Genomic DNA, 18,730 nt, shown 5'->3' with positions numbered 1-18,730 from the left:
CCCCCCGAGAAACCATTACTAATGACCCAGATGATGTGGAATCAGACCTACAAAGTTGAACATGTCAAGACATTAACACTTCCCTTTCTGGCTAGACCTCGATTTTCATATTTTACATGTATAACCATATTACTTGACTTGTGGAGGACTGATATACCACAAATTGCTACATTAACACCAGTTAATAGTTTGTTTATGACACTCTATTCTAAATCTGCTTCTCCCCAGCCTAGGTAACTTCACCAAATGGGGTAACAAAGGCCAAAAATTTTGCCAGTATTTGTACTTCCAAAGTCAGCTCAAACAAGCTGTGGGTCTGATCTCCTGGTCATTCGGAAAATACTTTGAATGTGTCAAAAGGTGGTGTAAATCACCTTATATTCTTTCCTTAAAAGGGCAACCATTTACTTCCACTTTGCAAAGTACTGCAGAGGGCCCAAGACAGGAGCTGTGGGTACTCCAAGGCACACCTTCCAAAACCAATGGAGGAACACCCTGTACCTGTACGCACTGGCTACCCACTTACCATCACGGTGTCTATGGCGTTATTCAAACAAGTTAAAATACTTGTATGTAATAAGGCTACCGGTTCCTAGCACACCCTACCCACTATCTCACTGACTTTTGGGGGGCTGTGACCTTCAGCTGGGGTGAGCAGCTGCAGCTGATTTCGAGCAGCTGAGGACACAAACCTTACGTGCCCACTGTGACCATTTTCTCCTAGGCAAGAACCCAGTGGGTTCCTCCAGAGCAGCCAGGGCTGATCACCGGCCAGCCACGTACTAGCGTTACCACTTACCTATTGACTCATGCTTGATTAACTGCAAATCTTTACAGAACTGAGCTAGAAAAAGGGGTTTCAGTCTCAAATACATCCCTGCAGAGGCATGGTAAGCTAGCTGCCACAACACATGTCTATTTCCACCCTCACTCACTTGCACTAGTGAATATTTCACACAGGGAGATGCGACATGATACAGGGAGTACAGTTGATTTTCTCAGAATTAATATTTAACAGAGAACAGTATTAGCCTGACTAACTTCTAGCTCAAATATTTCAAATCTTAAATGACTTGGTTAAAACCTGCCAGCTAAAAGACACACCTAGTCACACAGCAGGCCTGGACTGGCAACTAACTGAAAAGCCATACAGCTCTTCAGAATCCGCAAGCACTTCTAGCAGAAACTGGACTATTTCTTAAATTCAGCAGAGCCGTATCAAATGGCAACAAGCATTCTGCCTCAAAGCTGCTCTATGGTGCTGACATAACACCCAGTCTCACAGACTGTCAGCTGGCTAGAATGAAAAATTGCGACTGAATTTGCCATACACTGAGATTCACCAGCAATAAATTGCATCAATGAAGCCAGAATTTGTGAAATTGTAAACAGAAAAGATGATGCAGTTTTTACATACAATCAGACTCAAAAATAATGTTGCTCGTTTAAAAGACCATACTCTGCTGATGGATAAGGCCCTTGCCATAAAAAGGAAAAAGTGAATGCAATTTGGTTCGTATGGTGAATTTGTAAACGCTTGTTAATTCACAACACATTAGGTCAGCTGACAAGACGATTTTAAATAGTCCCTGATTTTGAATATTAAAATATGACAGAGCTCACAGCTCTAAACTAGTCTGATAAGCAACTTAATCTGTGCTAATTGGTTTTCAATGGTTTGACGATGCCTTCTTAGATTCTGGAATCATGTCATTATGTCATCTAATTTAATACGAAATTCTGAGAACCTCGCGTTGGCAGCAGCCCTGGCTATAAATCAAAGCTTCTTACTCAGAGAGACCAGGGTTATGACATCATACCGAGGCACTGGGTGGAAGACAATGGTCCTTCTGTGTGGGTCTGAATCTGGGAGAAATATTTCAGCCAGTTCTGCAAGCCCACGTTTAAATGAAAGGCCTTTCTAGCAGGTAGAAAGTTAATATATCAAACCTTGAAGAAAAATAATAAATCATGCACATTCAGTAAAGGGAGTCAGAAAGTGCTTAAATATAAATTAATGTATTTTTTGACAATTCTAACAAGTCTGTTTGCTTTTACACTTTAGCAATCCAGATGGGTTTTTTAAACTGGGGGGGGGGCCTGCTGTTAAAATATGTGAACTGAGAAGATATAATCATATAAATGAAACAGATGTTTATCCTGATTAACATTAAACTAACAAATTCCCATTTCCATGTAGTATTATCAATGCAGACATTTATGGCACTATAATATATTTATTTTACCCTTAAGTTTGATTGAACCTATCAAACAAAATAGCCACCTTTCACGGTGCAGACTATGACGTAGTTCCCTGGCACCGGCACACAGATTTTGGTTAGCATATGAAAATCAAAACACTACTTTTTTCATGATGTGCACACACACATTTCTTCAACTTCTGGACTAAACGTCCTGTAATTGGTAAGAATTTGGGATGAGACTTTCCAAGAGGGTTGAGGAGTTAGGTGGCTGAATTTCCATTACTGAGCTGAGCTCTGAAATGGCTTTTGTGCCTTCGAAACCCTCCCCTGTCAGTCAGTTTTGAGCCAGGCAGCACACCTCTTCACCATGAACCAGACATTCCTTCAGAAGATGCTGTACAGGTCATCCCAACTGCTGCTGCTGCTCTGCTGCTGGCTGACCGGTCACATGGATGTGGACACATCTCCATGTACAGCTTAGCCACTCTGGATTCGTGCAAAGACAAAGTCCTGGCTGCTGCGGCAGCATCGGCTGGACCCAGCAGGCTTGAGGGGAGTGAGGACCTCACCCTTCGTTCTGACTCTGGAGCAGTCTGGTACTGGGGACAAGCAGTGTACTGGCTGCCCTCAGAAACTATAATCCCCCTGTTTTGTAACCAGAGCAGCAGTGGCTGAGCAAAACTTTCTGAAACACCATGCCAACCTATCTGCAGCAGTGGCAATCTCAGTGACAAGGGATGGGAACTCAACCCCAGGGATCTCGAGACAGGGGCCTTTGCAGATGCTGTCTGCGAACTGGGTATTTTTCCCTAGGCACCAATTCAACCAAAAAAATTGTAAAGGTCAAGCTACTATCAAGCTTTTGCTTTTTAGTTAATAAACCCAGAGCACGGTGACTCAGAGACAAAGGGAGCCTCATGCTATCACGAAGCTGTAGGCAGCACGTACGTGCAACTGCAGCTTTTATCAATGCAAGTATCTGAAGTCACTCGCCCTCTCTTGCTAGTACACTGCTACTGGTACTGCTCTTCGGGATTGCTACCTCTAACACATGCCTGCCTGCCCTCTTTGGGTTGAAGTGTATATATTTTTATGGGATCAGATGCATATGTACAGTTTTATACAAGAACAGCCTCCAGGTAGATGGAAGCCTTGAGCATACATCTCATCCTATAATCTCGGACAGTGCCATTATCTAATTAGAAAGTGCTTTCCAGCTAACTCATTTACTAAATGCTTTTCAACAGCTGTTAAACTATTAGGTTATTCAACGCGTATTTATGAGACAGAAGATGATAAATGGTAGCTTGGTGCATACACCATTAAACTGGGTGTGGAGGAGGGGAAGGTAGGTGGAGGGCATTTGGCTTGTGTTAATACAGAAGATATGTTAGCTTTTTTTCAAAAGAAAAGGGCAAAATTCTTAAAAGGTACAATTCATTTTCCATCATAACACCACATTAAATCCTACAATTCTGGAAAGGATAAATCAAGCCCTGTGGTATGCCTGCTTGGGCTGCTCTACTGCAGCTCCCACAGTGCAGCACCCGGCTCCACCACTGCCTTGAGCTGGAGGTTTAACTGTGCACAACACCCAGGCTGCACTTAGCCAAGGCCTTCTATGCCATTTCTGTCAGACATGTTAAAATTCACTGGGGTGAGGTTTCTTTTGATGATGCGGCACATTACACCACCAGCGCTGACATTTCTCCGGCGCTCCCAACGAGGGGAGAATAGGAAAGTGGGGCTGTGGGCAGGGGTCCTGCAAGGAGCAGCACAGGGGCAGCCCGACCCTCCTCATCCCTGTGTAGTCTCGCGGGAAGCTCTGCTGGGATCGGCTGGCAGGAGGGCACCCTTACTGCACCAGTCCTACCCCCAGATCCACCCTCTCTGAGGAGGGGTTTGGCCCCGGCTGACCTCAGCCATCTTGGCTCTGACATGGTCTAGGTCTTCAGAGACAGATGCAATCCCTCCCACTGCCAGCAAAACACATCCTTACCTGTGCGTTTCACCTCCAGCGGCCACCACCACTGCATCCCCTTTAGGCTCAATCACTGGGCTAGATTAATTACAGTGATCAGCCACTTGAGGAGAACAAAAATAAGCATCTCCTGTAATCCAGCCCATGTAATTCTAAACCCTGTTCTCCCTCACACAAGTTTTATCTTTTGGCTTTTAAGCTAATTGGAAGGTCCTAAAGCCCCACACTTGCTAACCTATGCACGTGAAATCACTGGGAAATAAGGGAGACCTCGAAATGCTCATGCAGAGGGGTTCGGTGACTGAAACTACAGGCTGGGTTCTGTTGTCTGAAGGGGAATATATCTGAAAGGGGAGGTGCTGCCAAAAGACAACTTTATGCTCTGGAAGTTAACTATTATGTGTGATCATTGCTGCTGTGATGGAGCCTGCTGGTCAGACACAGCCAGGGGCTTCTGTATGGTGCTCGTCCACCCCTGCCTGTCACAGGGACATCACACAGGGAATGCTCTTTCTTGGCCTTCCAGACGAAGACGGAGCACTGCACAGTGAGGCAGAGTTTGCCCCTAAAAATCAAGATGACTGCATCTGCAGGTCGGATGCAGCTGGCTAGGCTCTGGCCGATGGCTGAAACAGGATGTCACCTTGGATGGAGCATGGGCAGCTCTAGTGGGACCCAGCAACAGGGAGTAAAAGCACTCGAGGGTGTTAACGCTGGTGAGCCCAATGCGTGTCTCCTCCACTCCGCCGCAGACCTCGCACAGCTGCTGGAGAGGAGCGGAGGAGGTGATGCGCCCGGCAATGGTGAATTTTGTGACCCGCTTAAATGAAGATCTCAACTGATTTTTGTTACTCTGTTAAATGTCAAAAGTAGCAATCAGCCACCTAGCAGCCCGAATGAAATAAACTGTAACAGCGCGTAGTGAAAAAACCAGCGACGGTGGTTCATATTTCCACCTAAAATAACAGAAAATACCCTGTGGCCAAGCCTTCCCCCCTCCCCCCCGTTGCCCTGCCCTGGTCTGCGCTAGCTTTGCGGCAGCCTGGCTGCTCCCTGGGCTGGACGGAAACACTTCCAGCAGGCCCGACGCTTCAGGCCTGGCTCAGCCACGCTCGTTCCCCTCGCACACGGCCCCGGGAACGCGGCACTGATCTAAGGTGGGCCTGGCTGTAACACGCTCCTACGGACTTCCATGCCGCTTCCTCCAGCTCTCCAGGCCGGGGGCACGGCACCGCCGCCTTGCTGCCCGTCGCCACACTGCCGCGGTCATGGTGCATGTGCCGCAGGTTAGGGACCCTTTCACAACCCAGGCACTGAGCTTGGCCCAGCTTCCCCGACCGCCCCCAGTTACCACCGCAGACACGGCTAGGCTAGTAACCTTGCCAGCCTTGAGCATGGAAAGTCAACAAACGCTCGAGAGGTGAGAGGTGTCAGGAGGTGATCAGCAAAAGCCGTGCTTCTGCGTCATGTCAGAGCGGCAACGCTTCGCATCCTCGTTTTACCGTTTTCTGCCAAGGCGGTCGATGTCGCCTTTTAGCTTGAGAAAGAGAGCTGTGGGTGGAGGAGCCGAGGTGAAGCAGGGGCACGGCTGCTCAGCGCCATCACTAGAAAACTGCTCGTCGGTGGGGCAGGCGGGAGGTGACGTTAGAGAGAGGCAGGAAGCTGGGAGGGCGCTGACAGCAACGCGCAGCGGGCACTGCTCGCCCTGCGCAGAAGCACGCCCAGAGCTTCACGCTCGCACCGTGGGGCTGTGAACACCACCCCTCAGGCACATCTAGTCACCACAGGCAGGCTGCCGGCGCAGCTCCGTGCCCGCAGATTCAAAGGACCTCCATCCCCACCAAGGCACTTTTCCACGTTGGGCAGGTTTTCAGGGGAGGGTTGGCACCCTGGGGGCTTGTGCAGGTGCCTGCAGGGAGGCAAGGGAACTGCCGAAAAGCTGGCTCTATGAGTGAAGGCTTGGAAATCTGGCCCTACAGGTGGCGAAATCCATCTCAAAATAAAAGTTGCCCAGCATATCAACATCATTTTAATAAATACTAGAAGTAGCAAAATGATTTTTTAATAATGCTTTGACAATTAAGAAGCCTGACAGAAACAGAAAACGGAAATACTTTATCATCAACTCTTTGTAAAAGCCTGTTTTTCACTCCAGTAAAAGAAATATATCAACTTTCCTTTTTCCATCTTATTAAATATTTCCTAGACAAACTATCCTGTCTTTGCTTAGTCAAATAGCACTGCTTGTCTAAATAAAATTCAAAGAAAAACTTTTCTATGTTCACCGTTCTTGATATCAATATTCATTAGATAACAGAACTCATAGAGAGCACTTGCTCCTATCTGAGAAAAGTAAGTTCTTGAACACATTTCCTCTATTTTGATGTACTTACTTAAAAGAAATCTGAATAAACAGAGATCTAACCCTTATCATCCCGTGTGTTGTTTAAAGTCTTCTGAGCTGCAGAACTCTTTCAGCTTTCTTAGCAGATGAAAGCACAGGATTTGGAACCACAGCATACACTTCTGATTGCTTGTGTGCTTCTTCAACCTCTCCAGATCGGTTTATACCTCAAATGCTACCGCTTACGTCTAGTGATTTCAGAAGACTATTCCTCCTGCTTGAAATGCATATGTGGGCCAAGGGTATAACAAATTCATAGAAGCAAAATGATGTGCAGCCATAAACAGAAATGAAAGTCAAGCATTTTTCTAGAGGGTAGGGTTCACAAATGCAGGGTTCACCAACGGTTTTCCAAAACGTTCTGCAGCATATAACGGAGCTGCAGAGCACGCCTGCACAGAGCTGCAGCAGTGGAGGGACTTTAAAAGCTGAATATCCAAGCATCTGCTAGTTGTGCTTTTCTCAGACTCCTGACTGCGGCGTCTGGTCCTGCGCCTTCCTCGTCACATTCTGATGGGATATGGCAATGCAAAACCTATTAGTACTTACCATATGAGCTGCAGGAATTCACCTGTGCCAGAATGGTGTGGAAACTACTTATATTTTTGTGCCAGGCATGTCTGGGGAGGAGTCTCAAGAGGCTATAGCCTGCAGGCTCCAGGACAAAACTGATATGCAATTGCCCAGCGATGTGTAATATTGAAGCAATACTAAAAAAAAAATGACACTACAGTCATTTCTGTACAATATAGGCTACCACAGGATTCGGGGATTGCTCAAATTCAGCAGAACAGTAAATCAAAATTTCAATTAAAAGCGGATTACAGGTACTTAGGTTTACGGTCTGTCCCAAGCCAAAGACTTAAGCAAGCCTGTTTTCCAGACCTTGGCTCTCATTTGTGAAGCTTCTACTTTCTGTTTTGTTTTGTTTTGTTATTTAAACCTTTCATTTACAGAGCAGTTAAGATTTTAATTTTTACAGCATTTTTTTTCTTTCTGAGGCAGGAACCCATCTTCACCAAGTCCCTGCTCTGCAAAGCACTTGAGCTAGCACAGAAGAAAAGTACAATTCTGCCACATCTCCGCAGCATGGGAGAAGCCTTATGGCGGCGAAACCGTAACACTCTGCTGGAGAGGGCAGCTTGTGCTGGCTGCATGTCACAGAGCTGTACTCCATGGAGACGCTACAGGACCATCCACAGGAGGTGGGATGAGTGAGACCATGTGTCCCTGGATCCACTGGCTGTTTTCCCCTAGGGAATGAGGAGAAACAGGAGCTACAGGAAAAAAACCCTACAGCTGTGCGGTCGGGGTGGGAGCTGCACAGCAAGCCCATGGCTCTACCACCAGTCTCACCGTCTGCATGTGCCCACACCCACCGCAGGAGCAGGGCCAGCAGGCTCACACAGTATTTAGGCTTTATATACAGTATTTTGCTTTGGAACAGTCCAGTTGAGCTGTAAAATACAGGTCTAATGTGCGTCATGCAGCTTTTAAAAGATCCCTTGCGCAGAAATACCTGCAAAATTATGGTAGGCACTGAAATGTTAGCATTTTGACTAGTCCTAAAGCACAGAAGGAGAAGCAGCTTACAGGATACCATCTGATTTGTGTAAAACCACATCTTACACTTGATGATCACTCTTGCATTTGTTTGTCAAAAACCTACACCTTCTATCTTTGTGGGATTCGTTTAAACAAGAGACAAAGTGTTACCTGGACCAAAATAGTGCTTTATCTCCCTTACATTTTTTTACACTGATCACACAGTGGTTGTTGACTCAAGTATTTTTTCTTCATGAGCTAAATTTTGGGTTTCTACACTGTCTTGAAACGTTTAAAGAACGTTGCGACTGGAATCAAATAAAGCAGAACATCCTAAATTGACTCCTAGAAATACAGCAGCATAAATGACTGATTCAGTCATTGTGCATGGTTTCTGAATACTTAATCAAGATGATCTTATCTATCCTTGAAAGGCACGATGGAAACAAACACCAGCAACATAAGGGCAAAACTCTACAGCTACAACACAGGCATAATAAAAACATACTATACTATTGACTCTGATGATTGCAGAAGCACATTCACTCTTACTGCTGTTACAAGAGTTTGCAAAGAATGTAAGATGTTTTTCAATTACCTGTATGCACATATACATATATATTAAAAGAATATGAGTGGAGAACCAAACAGGAATGGGGGAAGGCATATTTACTATGAATACCTGCTTCCCTTTACCCTACTAGGGTGTTACATTTTTTTCTTTCAGGTTGCCCTACACTGAAACGAAAAGATTTCACATGAATTTAAATCAGCACAGCAGACTAAACAAAATTCCCAATGTTTTCAACAATTACCATAATTAAAGATGTCTTTGCAGAATAAAGCCTAAGCTGGTTCTCTGTTGCCTGTCACTAGGTAGATATTCCCATCTCTTCACATCAAATGAAACATCAAATGTTTCAAACTCAGAATGGTGGTAGCATAAACCAACTTGCAGCAGTGAGTACTACTCACAAACTTTAGAATAAAATAGTAAAAAAAGGCCTATGTAAAGGCTGGAGAGGAAAGACGCTGCTTAGTAAATAGCAGTTAACAACAGGCATGTATTTGAAATACTTATGAGGGTAACTTGCATGGCAAGGCAATACCTGTTGGTCTCTACGACAGATTTTTGTTGCTGAAAAGTGTTGTGTAAGAGAATAACAACTCTCTTTCTTTCCAATTTAAGAGATGAACCATCTTTAAATATACACAGATGTACCCATTGGGGGTGAAGTTTGCATAAGTAGGCTGATTCAGTGAAGCATAGCTACACAGCACATACGCAATAAGCAGTCAGTTGCTCATGTCAGGTTTCCTGTGCTCTTATTCTAAATTAAAGTCCTGATAAAAGTCTGGAGTGCATGCAAGCTAACTGGATGAAATTCCAAAAGTGTATTTTATGAGATTTCACCTGCAAAAAGTTGGCAGGTCTCTTCAAGTCATGTGACAGGACTCAAGTATTGCTTTGTGGGAATTTCCCTCAGAAGGACTACATTCACTTGGAAAGTCTACAAAAAAGCATGAACCTAGTAATTTTTGTAATTCCTCTTCCTTTGAAAACAACAACAATAAAACAACCACCTTTTTTTCCTAATTTCCAAAACAAAAAGTGTTCTTAGAAAAAGAGATATTTCAATTTAAAACGAAAAAAATTCTAAATTTACTTACTATTAAAATCTTCATCAAGAAGATTCATTTTCATTCAAGACTGCCTGGAATTCAGCTAGCATGAGTGACTTTATTGTCACTTCACAGCCACCAATATAAGCTTCCAAAAACACCTGGCACATGTGTTTCTGAACATGTCCTATACATGAAGCACTTTGTAAGGAGCACTCTGATCTCCATCCACACTGTGCTTTCCATTACTACCCAAGAGCGGCATCAGCCTGGAGCGCTATTTTCACCCCATGCGAGACGAGGTGCCGGATGACTTGGAAGGAGAATCCCCACACACCTCCAGCTCAGAGCCCAGCATGCTTACAATGCTGTGGTGTGAATTCAGAAGTATTATTCAAATGCAGGCTACCCTCTGGGGCCACAAAGTCAGACCAAGGGTTAACATCAACTTAGTGAGAGCTCAGCGCGTTCACAATTTGTGGCTTCACATGTGAGTTTGTGCTGGGGCTCTTAAGATCCCAAAAGCAGAAAAAGTCCTTGCTCCAACAGGTTCCTGCCACCAATACAAAAGAAAATGATCTGCGGAGAAGGTCTCTTGTGTCGGCAGCAGAGAGAAAGGCAGTTCTCACGATTTGATTCTCACTCTCGTTTTATAGCACCAGATGTACCTCCAAATTACTCAGGTTAGTAAAGAATTATCAGAACCATATATCTTTCTAAGTAATCTTCATAATCTCTCACTTTTACTCACAGAGATAAGGAATATATTTTGTTACCATTAGCAGGAAGATAGGTGAAAAGCTGGTATTGGCTTCTCTTTCTCTTTCCATTGCAGACATAGAAGTTGACTTGAACAGGGCTAGTAATTCTCTGATTGCGGAAAGGTGGTATCTCAACCACCAAAGAATTCTGCAAAAGGAAAAAACCAGAAAGTCAAGGCATGACTAAGGCAGCTGAGCTGTACAACAGTATTCACATGTTAACCCTGAGAAGGAGGCACCCGGTCTCTTTCTGCAGGGGAACTGGTGGGCTTCATGGGCAAGGAAGGCCTCTTGCTGCCTCAGTGTCCATGTCAAGGACTCCAGAAGTAGGGAAATAAGACTTTAGCATGGCTCAGGTCTTTACAAAATCACTATCCTTCACCTCTTCCCTTTGGATACAGTACCGCAAATGGACAAGGCTCTATCCCTCCTGCCTCTGACAAGAATCTGGGATGACAATCTAACTCAGCAGGAGAAAGCACAACCACTTGGCTGGCAGGTCACCCCCAGTATATCTCACCCTAACACAGATTCCTTTGAAAGAAGAATTAGGACAGGCATTATTCAAATATTCAAATTATTAAAATATTTCCTTTTTCCACAGGGAAACGTTTTTTCATATAACAACTCAGGAAGTTTTAAGCATGATAGTTTTTGTGGATGGGAGATCTTGCAAGAACATCTAGTGCTACAGGAAGAAGGGCTGGCGAGTGTGTAGGTATTCTTCCACTGTCAGAAACCAAATGGACATGCTTAGCATGGGGCTAAGGAACGACTTCGCTATTAGGGCACCAGCTTACACAAATGCACAGTGAAATCTGCTATGACCATGAAAAACTCCCTTGGCACTTTTTGAAAGAATAAAAGGTTAGTAAAGAATTATGAAATAGAAAAATGCTTTTCTTAGCATTTGGCCTGCATTCATCTGAGGTTTTTAAATTGTTTGCCTGCATGTCTCCAGCAGGTTTGCAGCTAACAAACTGTTGCATATGCCTGCAGAGGTGGAATAGTGGCCATATTTCCCACTTACAGTCATGGCTGAGGGAGGCACACTTCTCCAACCGTGGGGATGATCTCCTGTGAAGGGAGTCACATTTCTTCTGCCAAAGGTAGATGAAAGCCAAGGAAAGTGATAAGAAATTGCTTTGGGAGCAGCGGGAAGAACTGACCCAGCAAGACTGAAGATGAGCAGACAGGGCTGGCCCGTCCGGACAATGAAAAAATATTTTCCAAATGGTCTCTCCTACTTTCAGGATAGCTTCCAACAAAGACTTCTTACCCCATGCTCCCATTAAAGAAAGATTTCCAGGAGGGGAGGCCTAAGTACTTGTTCTGTTTCAGTGGGGAGACACAGTGCCAAAGCCTTGGAAATCCCTCTTTAGTAACAGTGCTGGAGAAGGCAATATATATTTTTCATCTTGATGTTAAAATATTTAAGGCAGACTTACTGGCTTGCACATTTCTTTGTCGGTTTTGGCTTCCATTTCCCACACATGGTGACCATCTAAAAGACAAAAGAAAAAGATATCTAGTTCCATCCTTTTTTCCTCTCCCAGGCCTACAAAAGAATGACTTTTGAAAAAAAATCTCTTTGAAGGGGCACTGCATATATGAAAACCAGCTCTCAAAATGCATTGCCCAAGCGTTGCCCAACCAGGAGGCCATCTGCGTAATCTGCGACAGCAGTCCGCTTAGCTTTTTTGAGGGGGGAACCACAATCCAGAGGGCATGATACTGCAATGGGAGAAAGCCACCGGGAGATATTCCACCACTAGTTTGGACAAAATATGCAACCATTTTACACCTTAGTTTCCCAAACTTTCAGACAAAAATACTGCTACCTATGAGCCCTTTTGATCACTACCTATGCAGCAAGTCATATTCAACATTAATATTAAACAAAATAAAACAAGTAGTATTAAAGAAGCTCCTCAGCCATGCAGTATTTCATTTTAATATACTCCTAGTCTGGCATGTCATAATTCTGCTGCTTGGATCAAAAGGCATGGCAATAGGCTGGGCAACATAGCTTTTGACTCCATTTTAAAGTTGGTTTAGTGCAGCTACAGTGGTCCCACCTAGTTTTCTGGAGCTGCTTCTAGTGGTGTGTTGGGTCCTCTAATAATTTACTGTATTTCTGTTTTCAAGCATACATAGATTTAAGCCACAGCTATCACGTTTTTGCTGGGGACCCATCTTTTGGAATAAATTGATTTTGTCTGGTCATTTTTCCTGCACCTCACCGATACAGAAATCACTGGTCAATAACAGATTTTCTTCTTCTTACTTGTGGCTTCAAAACTCAACAGCAAAGAAATTAGAAAAATCATACAAAACGTAAGGTTTCCGTTCTGCAGGCTTAGAAAAATACGAACGTGTATGAAAGGCCACAAGCAGACTGCTGTCTAAGTTGGGCAGCGGGGACACATGCAGCTTCATGAGTCCCACCATTGTCAGATGTCACAGGAATGAAAGGGAAAATAAGACTTTGTGTCATCTCTTTTGTATATTTATTGCAGGATCGGGACATGCAAATGCAAATATTAGTTATTTTGAACTCCATCACATAGACGTGGGCCTGCCTTAGAAAAACAGCTCTCGGCAAGGTAAAAGAGTGAATGCACTTTTTCTTCTCTCTTCGCTTTCATGGCCAGGATGGAGCTGACGCATTTAGAACTGCCTGATTTATTACAAATGTCTGTAAATAATATTTTTGTGTACAGCTGTCCTACTGTGAAAGGAATGCTGCTGAAGGACTAACCCTGGTGATTGTTTTAACGTCCAAAAACCCTTTCTTTTTAACGTATGGAAAGAAGTGCAACGTGAAAGTTGCAGCGCAAATGGCACAGTGGATTTGGTAGGTCTTTCTGTAGGAAACAATTAGCAGATCTACCCTTAGTTTCCTCCTACATTTTACATTGTGACGCTGGAAAAGGAATCCTTTTAATTCGTACTGTCACGTTCAGCTGGGGGGATAGAAGGAGCAGCCAGACCATGCTCAAGTCTACTTAACAACGCCTTTTGAGAGCACCAGAATTGAAGCAGACTTCTTGGGAGGACTTCACAATTTATCCAACAGATGCTTCCCCCGAGCTGTCAGTAGAAAAAACTTGACCAAAATTCGGCAAGCCAGGACACATCCCTCATCTGGGAGCAGCCTCCTTGATCTCCCACCCCCTCCCAACAGAGCCCCCCCTGTAGCCCTCCCTTCGCCTCCCCAGCCCAAATTAATTTGATCAATTGTGAAAGTAACACAAAACCAACACTATCACACATTTTGCGAAGTCTAGGAACTTCTGCTTTGTAAGGGGTTTGTTGGTGTTTTTTTTTTAAATCTACAGACGTCCAGACTAGTAGTTAACGTGTTCAATTTGCCTTTGTAAACGGATTACCAGAAGTTCAGGTTTTTTGCTATGTTTAATTTCTGCTTTGCAAGATGAATGATCTGATTCAAGTTTCTGTTTTTTATTTCCTGTCGATACTTCAGTAAAATTCAAGACGACTCCATCTCTAGCTAATCTTTCAATTACTTCACGCAGCACTGCCTTTATGTGCTTTTGAAATTTTTATGATGACAAAGAGAGTTTGTTCAGAAATATTTTAAATGCTATAATCTAAGCTACTAGGAAAATAAAAATCCAGAGCCGTGGCTCGTCTTTGGAAGCTAATAAGAACAATACGGGTTTCGCTCCAAGAAATTCCCTTGAGACTGTCCAGACCATCGCTGCTCAGCGACTGAGGGGAAGGGGAAGAGAGGGAAGAAGTAGGGAATAGACAACTCATTAACAGCTAGTGACATGTCATTTAACAAAAACACAGGGAGGAAAAGTTGTTATGAAGCAAGAAACAAAAAAAAAAAGAAAAAAAAAAAAGACGACAATTCCTCATATTACGTCTGGTGAACCAAGAGGGAAATCTCAACGCCCACGGACTGGGACCAGCTCCAGGAGGGAAACCTTAGACCACTACGTCAACCTCTTACAGTAAACATGTTTTGCAGGTTTATACAGTTCAGCTGAAATTATTTAAAAAAAAAAAAAAAAGAGAAAGAAAGAGAGAAAGGAATAATGGCTCCAGAATGGATCATCAAGACAATCTGCCTACGCTGGAGAGAACGCTTTTGCCCCCGGTGCCCACACGCCGGGGACCCTGGTGAGCAGGCGGGATGCCGCCTCCCGTCAGCGTGTGCTGGAGGAGCGAGGGCTGCTCAACCACAAAAGTTTCCATTGTACGCCTGCCACATCTGCAGCAGCCCGCCTGGTTCGGGGCCCGAGGCAACTCCCTCCTGGCCGCTGGCCAACCAAAGTACACCAGAGCAATTTATACCTTTCCAAAATGCAAATAATTCAAATTACAGACATAACACAAAGCTGAAGCAGACACATTTCAGGCATTCCCGTTAAAGTTTACTCTCTGGAATTACCGTACCCAAATGGGCAGTTGTTATACAGGGAGGGGAGGGAGATGGAGGCAGGAGAGGAAGGAGAGGAGGAGGCAGGGAGGAAAAGGGAGAAGGGAGAAAACGGCTTTTCCAAAGGTCTTATTTCATTCCCTTTCTTTTCGCTATTTACTTTTACCAAGTAATAAGAAGCGTCTTCTCCAAACCAAATGCCTGGCTTTGTTTTGGCATTTTTAAGATTTATAGCGCAATATTTTGAACAGAAAGGCATCTCTTTATATAGCTAAAAAGTTGTGTCAAGGTATTATACTGGGTTCATTTTATTTTGTGGTTTTTTGTTTTTTTTTTTTTTTGTTTTTTTTTTACAAAAGGGAAATAAAAACAAATCATCCGTGCACAGAACCGCAGGGCAGAAACCCTGCAGAGTCCCGGCCAGAGTGCCCCGCTCCCCCCGTGCCAGCAGCAGCAGCAGTTGACCCGACAAAGCCGAGGCTTCACCTGGAGACCCGTGCCAAGGGCTGGAAGAAGGACCCTCCAATCCCTCCTCCTCCTCCGAAGAGGCAGTGCAGGAGCGCAGCAGCGCCAGGGAAGCACGAAATCCCCCCGTTTCGTGCAGGCTCTCCGACTGCGCCCGGGCTGGACGCTGCGCTGACAGGTGGCCATCAGCACTGCCGCCAGCTGAAGACACCGGGTTTCGTCAGGCAGCCTGACATTTACAGACTGATCACTGTTATTTATAGTCATCCCTGCTGCGGGTGCACTTCACCACCAGCCGCCTCAGTCTTATTTTTTTTTTATTTCGGTGCTGTGACACTCGGAGCACCTAGGATTGCTAATGACGAAAATACCGCAAACCTACCGGCGTTACGTGGGGTGGATTTTCAGCTTTGCAAAGTATAAACACCCCGTTTTAACATGCGGCGGCTGAACAGTGAATGGGCCTTTGTAGTCTGCTCTTATCAGCCGCTCACTCCGGCGTTAAAGGAAACTGCACGCAAGTCCAGAAGTAAAAATACTCTAATTCATCAGGGAATTCCCTGCAGCATGAGTCACTGAACGGCTTCCCCACCACACCCATACAAGATTTCCACATAAAAAGGCACTGTAGAGGCCTGTTTTAACACAGAAGCAGGGCTAAAAAGTAGTTGTATAAATCTAACTGCATCAGTTATTCACACATAAAGCCTAGCAGACCACAACATACGGATTTTCTTCATGGAAGAGCAACACAAAGAGCTGTAAAGATTTTCCACTGAAATTTTCCTACCGACTTTCCCTTCTCACTGCCCATCAGGACGGATGCCCCAGGATTTACAGGGCTGGGTTTACCTTCGTACCCCAGGGAACTGCAAGTGTAGTGCCAGGGGTTCGCAAGCTCACAACAGTCAAATCACAAGCATAACTTTAATGACAGACCGATGGATGGCAGAAAGGGGAAAGAACATTACCAAAGTAGAGTAAAAAAAGAAGTAAAAAGTAAAACACAGTACCAAAGTAAAACACAGCACCAAAAAAAACCCCAAGCCTGGAAACTCAGAAGGGTATAACATCTGGCAGCCACTTAAACCCTGCCTCTATGAAATGGGCATAATGGGAGCATTCAGATATATTTAAGTGATTTCACTTTACTACAGGAGGTTGAAACAGTCTATATTCTTTAGTAGTCCTGTGTTCACTTGACATATGAGAAGAATAGACATTATCTAGGATTTCACTGCCTGTATACAGTGTACATTTTATATTGTTCCAGCCTGCGGCTCAACAGTTTGACTGCACTGGCTGGACTGTAAATATGTATTTACATTCATATATTGCAAGTAAGATGGTGAAACTATCTCTATCCTCCCAAAGGAACCCATTACTTGATTAATGTGTTGTGAGATTACACTAAACAATAATGCCTATATTACATCCGAGGTTACTTTAACATGTCCACAGCAGGCAGGGCACAGATGCAATGCAGAATGATTATACAGCATAATTCTGAGGTGCTCTGCAAAGGTTGTCTACCTTCCTATTTGGCCTGTTAATGCATATTCAAATCCCTCAGGAGTGAAGGATTTCCAAGTTTCAATTTGCACTCCAACCCCTTTTCCCTGTGTACACTCACAGTGCGGAGACTACCGATCTGTGAGCACGTCCGGGAGGAAAGCATGGGTTTCCAGCCAGAGAAGAGGATGAAGACTAAGGCAAAGTCTTGTGATTCAGACTTAAGAGTCATCCGGTTTTGTGCAGAGATGCTATCAGCTTCTAGGCAAAGGCCAGGCTGGGCCAGGTCTGTGCCTGGGCTGGCAATGAAAGAGGCAAAGAGGCGGCTCTGTGGCTTGGAGGAGAGCACTCGCCATGCCAGTCCTGGGCACTGGGCACGACCCGCTGGCGCTGTCCCACCTGCCAGCGGATATGCATTGGCATGGGTGTACTAGTGCTGGATTTCGCTCCAGAGGCAGCAGCCTTTTGGATCTGGGGATGCCGCAAGGAGCCGGGGCACTCTTCTAGCTGGTCTTGGCAGGTGTCTTGCTGTGAACATTTCCCCAGCTGGACATCAGCAAGCCACATCATCTGTGGGTGGGAGTCTCTGCCCGTGTTTACACACCAGTGTATGTTTTAAAGACATTTACAATGGACAGGATGTGAGGATGAACCAACAGCAGCCAAGCAGCCTGCCATGGGAACATGCAGGGAAGATGGGGCAGGAAGAGACCAAGAAAACATTCAGAAATGCAGAGAGAGAAGAAGCAGCCAATCTGCACTATTTGTTTGTATCTCCTCATAAGCATTTTTGCAGCATATGGATTTTGTCCATTCCTTCAGCTATGCATTTTTGCAGTATTGAGCTGAATGTTAGGTAGACTTAGATGTGTCTGTCATGCATATGATGCTCTCAAGTTACTTTTTCTCTCTTTTTTTACCTTAAATTAACAATAATAGAGTCATGCAGCAACCAGGTGATTAAAATCCGGTACAAACTGTATCTTACAGTACTTTGGCATCTGTGCCAGACATGCACTTCCCTTCTGGCTGCTCAGCTGGGCAAGCCAAAAGCTGAGGGACTCACTTTGCCTAAAAGGTCGGCCTTTTTAGCTGCTTTTACCACAGTATGTCTAACAGTCTTAATTATTCTGAGTTCAAGTGTTTGCAAATGAACTGTAATTTTAGTCCAGTTAATTAAAAAAAGGCACTGTGCTGATGATAGCTGACTGATCGGGGTTCATTTTGAGCCAAAACCATTGGAATGGCCTGCCAGATCCTATTTTTAGCAGAATGGAAGCTGGCTATGCAATTTGTGCTCTCTGGCACCTCCCCCTATTCAAATTATCGTTGGTCTGAGGGTTTTATTTAATAACTCTCAGTAATTCCAGGTCTAAGAGACTCAAATTCCAAGTAAAACTGCAGCTTGACATCCCTGCAAAAACCCTCTAGAGCAGGCAGGTCGAACCAAGCACACCCAGCACAGCCACCCACCACCAGTCATGACAATACTTCACTGTGGTTACATTCGTGTCATCTCCTTGTCTTTTACAATTTTACTTTCCTCTGGGAACCTCTAGTAGGCTGAATCTGTGACTTCGCAGCTGAAACAGTAAAACATTCCTGGTCCATCTTATTCAGTCTAATCTGTCTCAATTTTTCAGAGACTATTGGAGTAACAAACCTCACAGCCAGTTTAAACTGAGTTCTAAATTTTCCTTCCATGAACAATTCTTTTCCTTTATTTCCTCTGCTTGATGCCAACACCACCACCTGTACTATAGCTACTCCTAATTCCTTCTCATCTTAAGATGTAAGTTTGATGCAAATGCTTTCAGTTCTCCC

At 44.4% G+C, this 18,730-nt stretch overlaps 1 protein-coding gene across 1 annotated transcript in view; it reads right to left on the bottom strand.

Moving 5' to 3' along the window:
• NFATC1 (nuclear factor of activated T-cells, cytoplasmic, calcineurin-dependent 1) overlaps window positions 1-18,730 on the bottom strand; it is a gene marked incomplete at both ends in the record, with an annotated part of 37,188 nt that overhangs the window by 3,765 nt on the left and 14,693 nt on the right. The window contains 2 exons of the mRNA XM_010286303.1: window positions 10,534-10,666; window positions 11,967-12,022. Coding sequence (XP_010284605.1) covers window positions 10,534-10,666; window positions 11,967-12,022 — 189 coding nt within the window. The remainder of the gene's footprint in view (window positions 1-10,533; window positions 10,667-11,966; window positions 12,023-18,730) is intronic.

The sequence above is a fragment of the Phaethon lepturus genome, unplaced genomic scaffold (genome assembly GCF_000687285.1).
Source record: "Phaethon lepturus isolate BGI_N335 unplaced genomic scaffold, ASM68728v1 scaffold7484, whole genome shotgun sequence".
In the NCBI taxonomy this organism is placed as follows: domain Eukaryota; kingdom Metazoa; phylum Chordata; class Aves; order Phaethontiformes; family Phaethontidae; genus Phaethon; species Phaethon lepturus.
The sequence above is the reverse complement of the archived record's forward strand: the minus strand, read 5'-3'. Positions and strand labels throughout refer to the sequence as shown.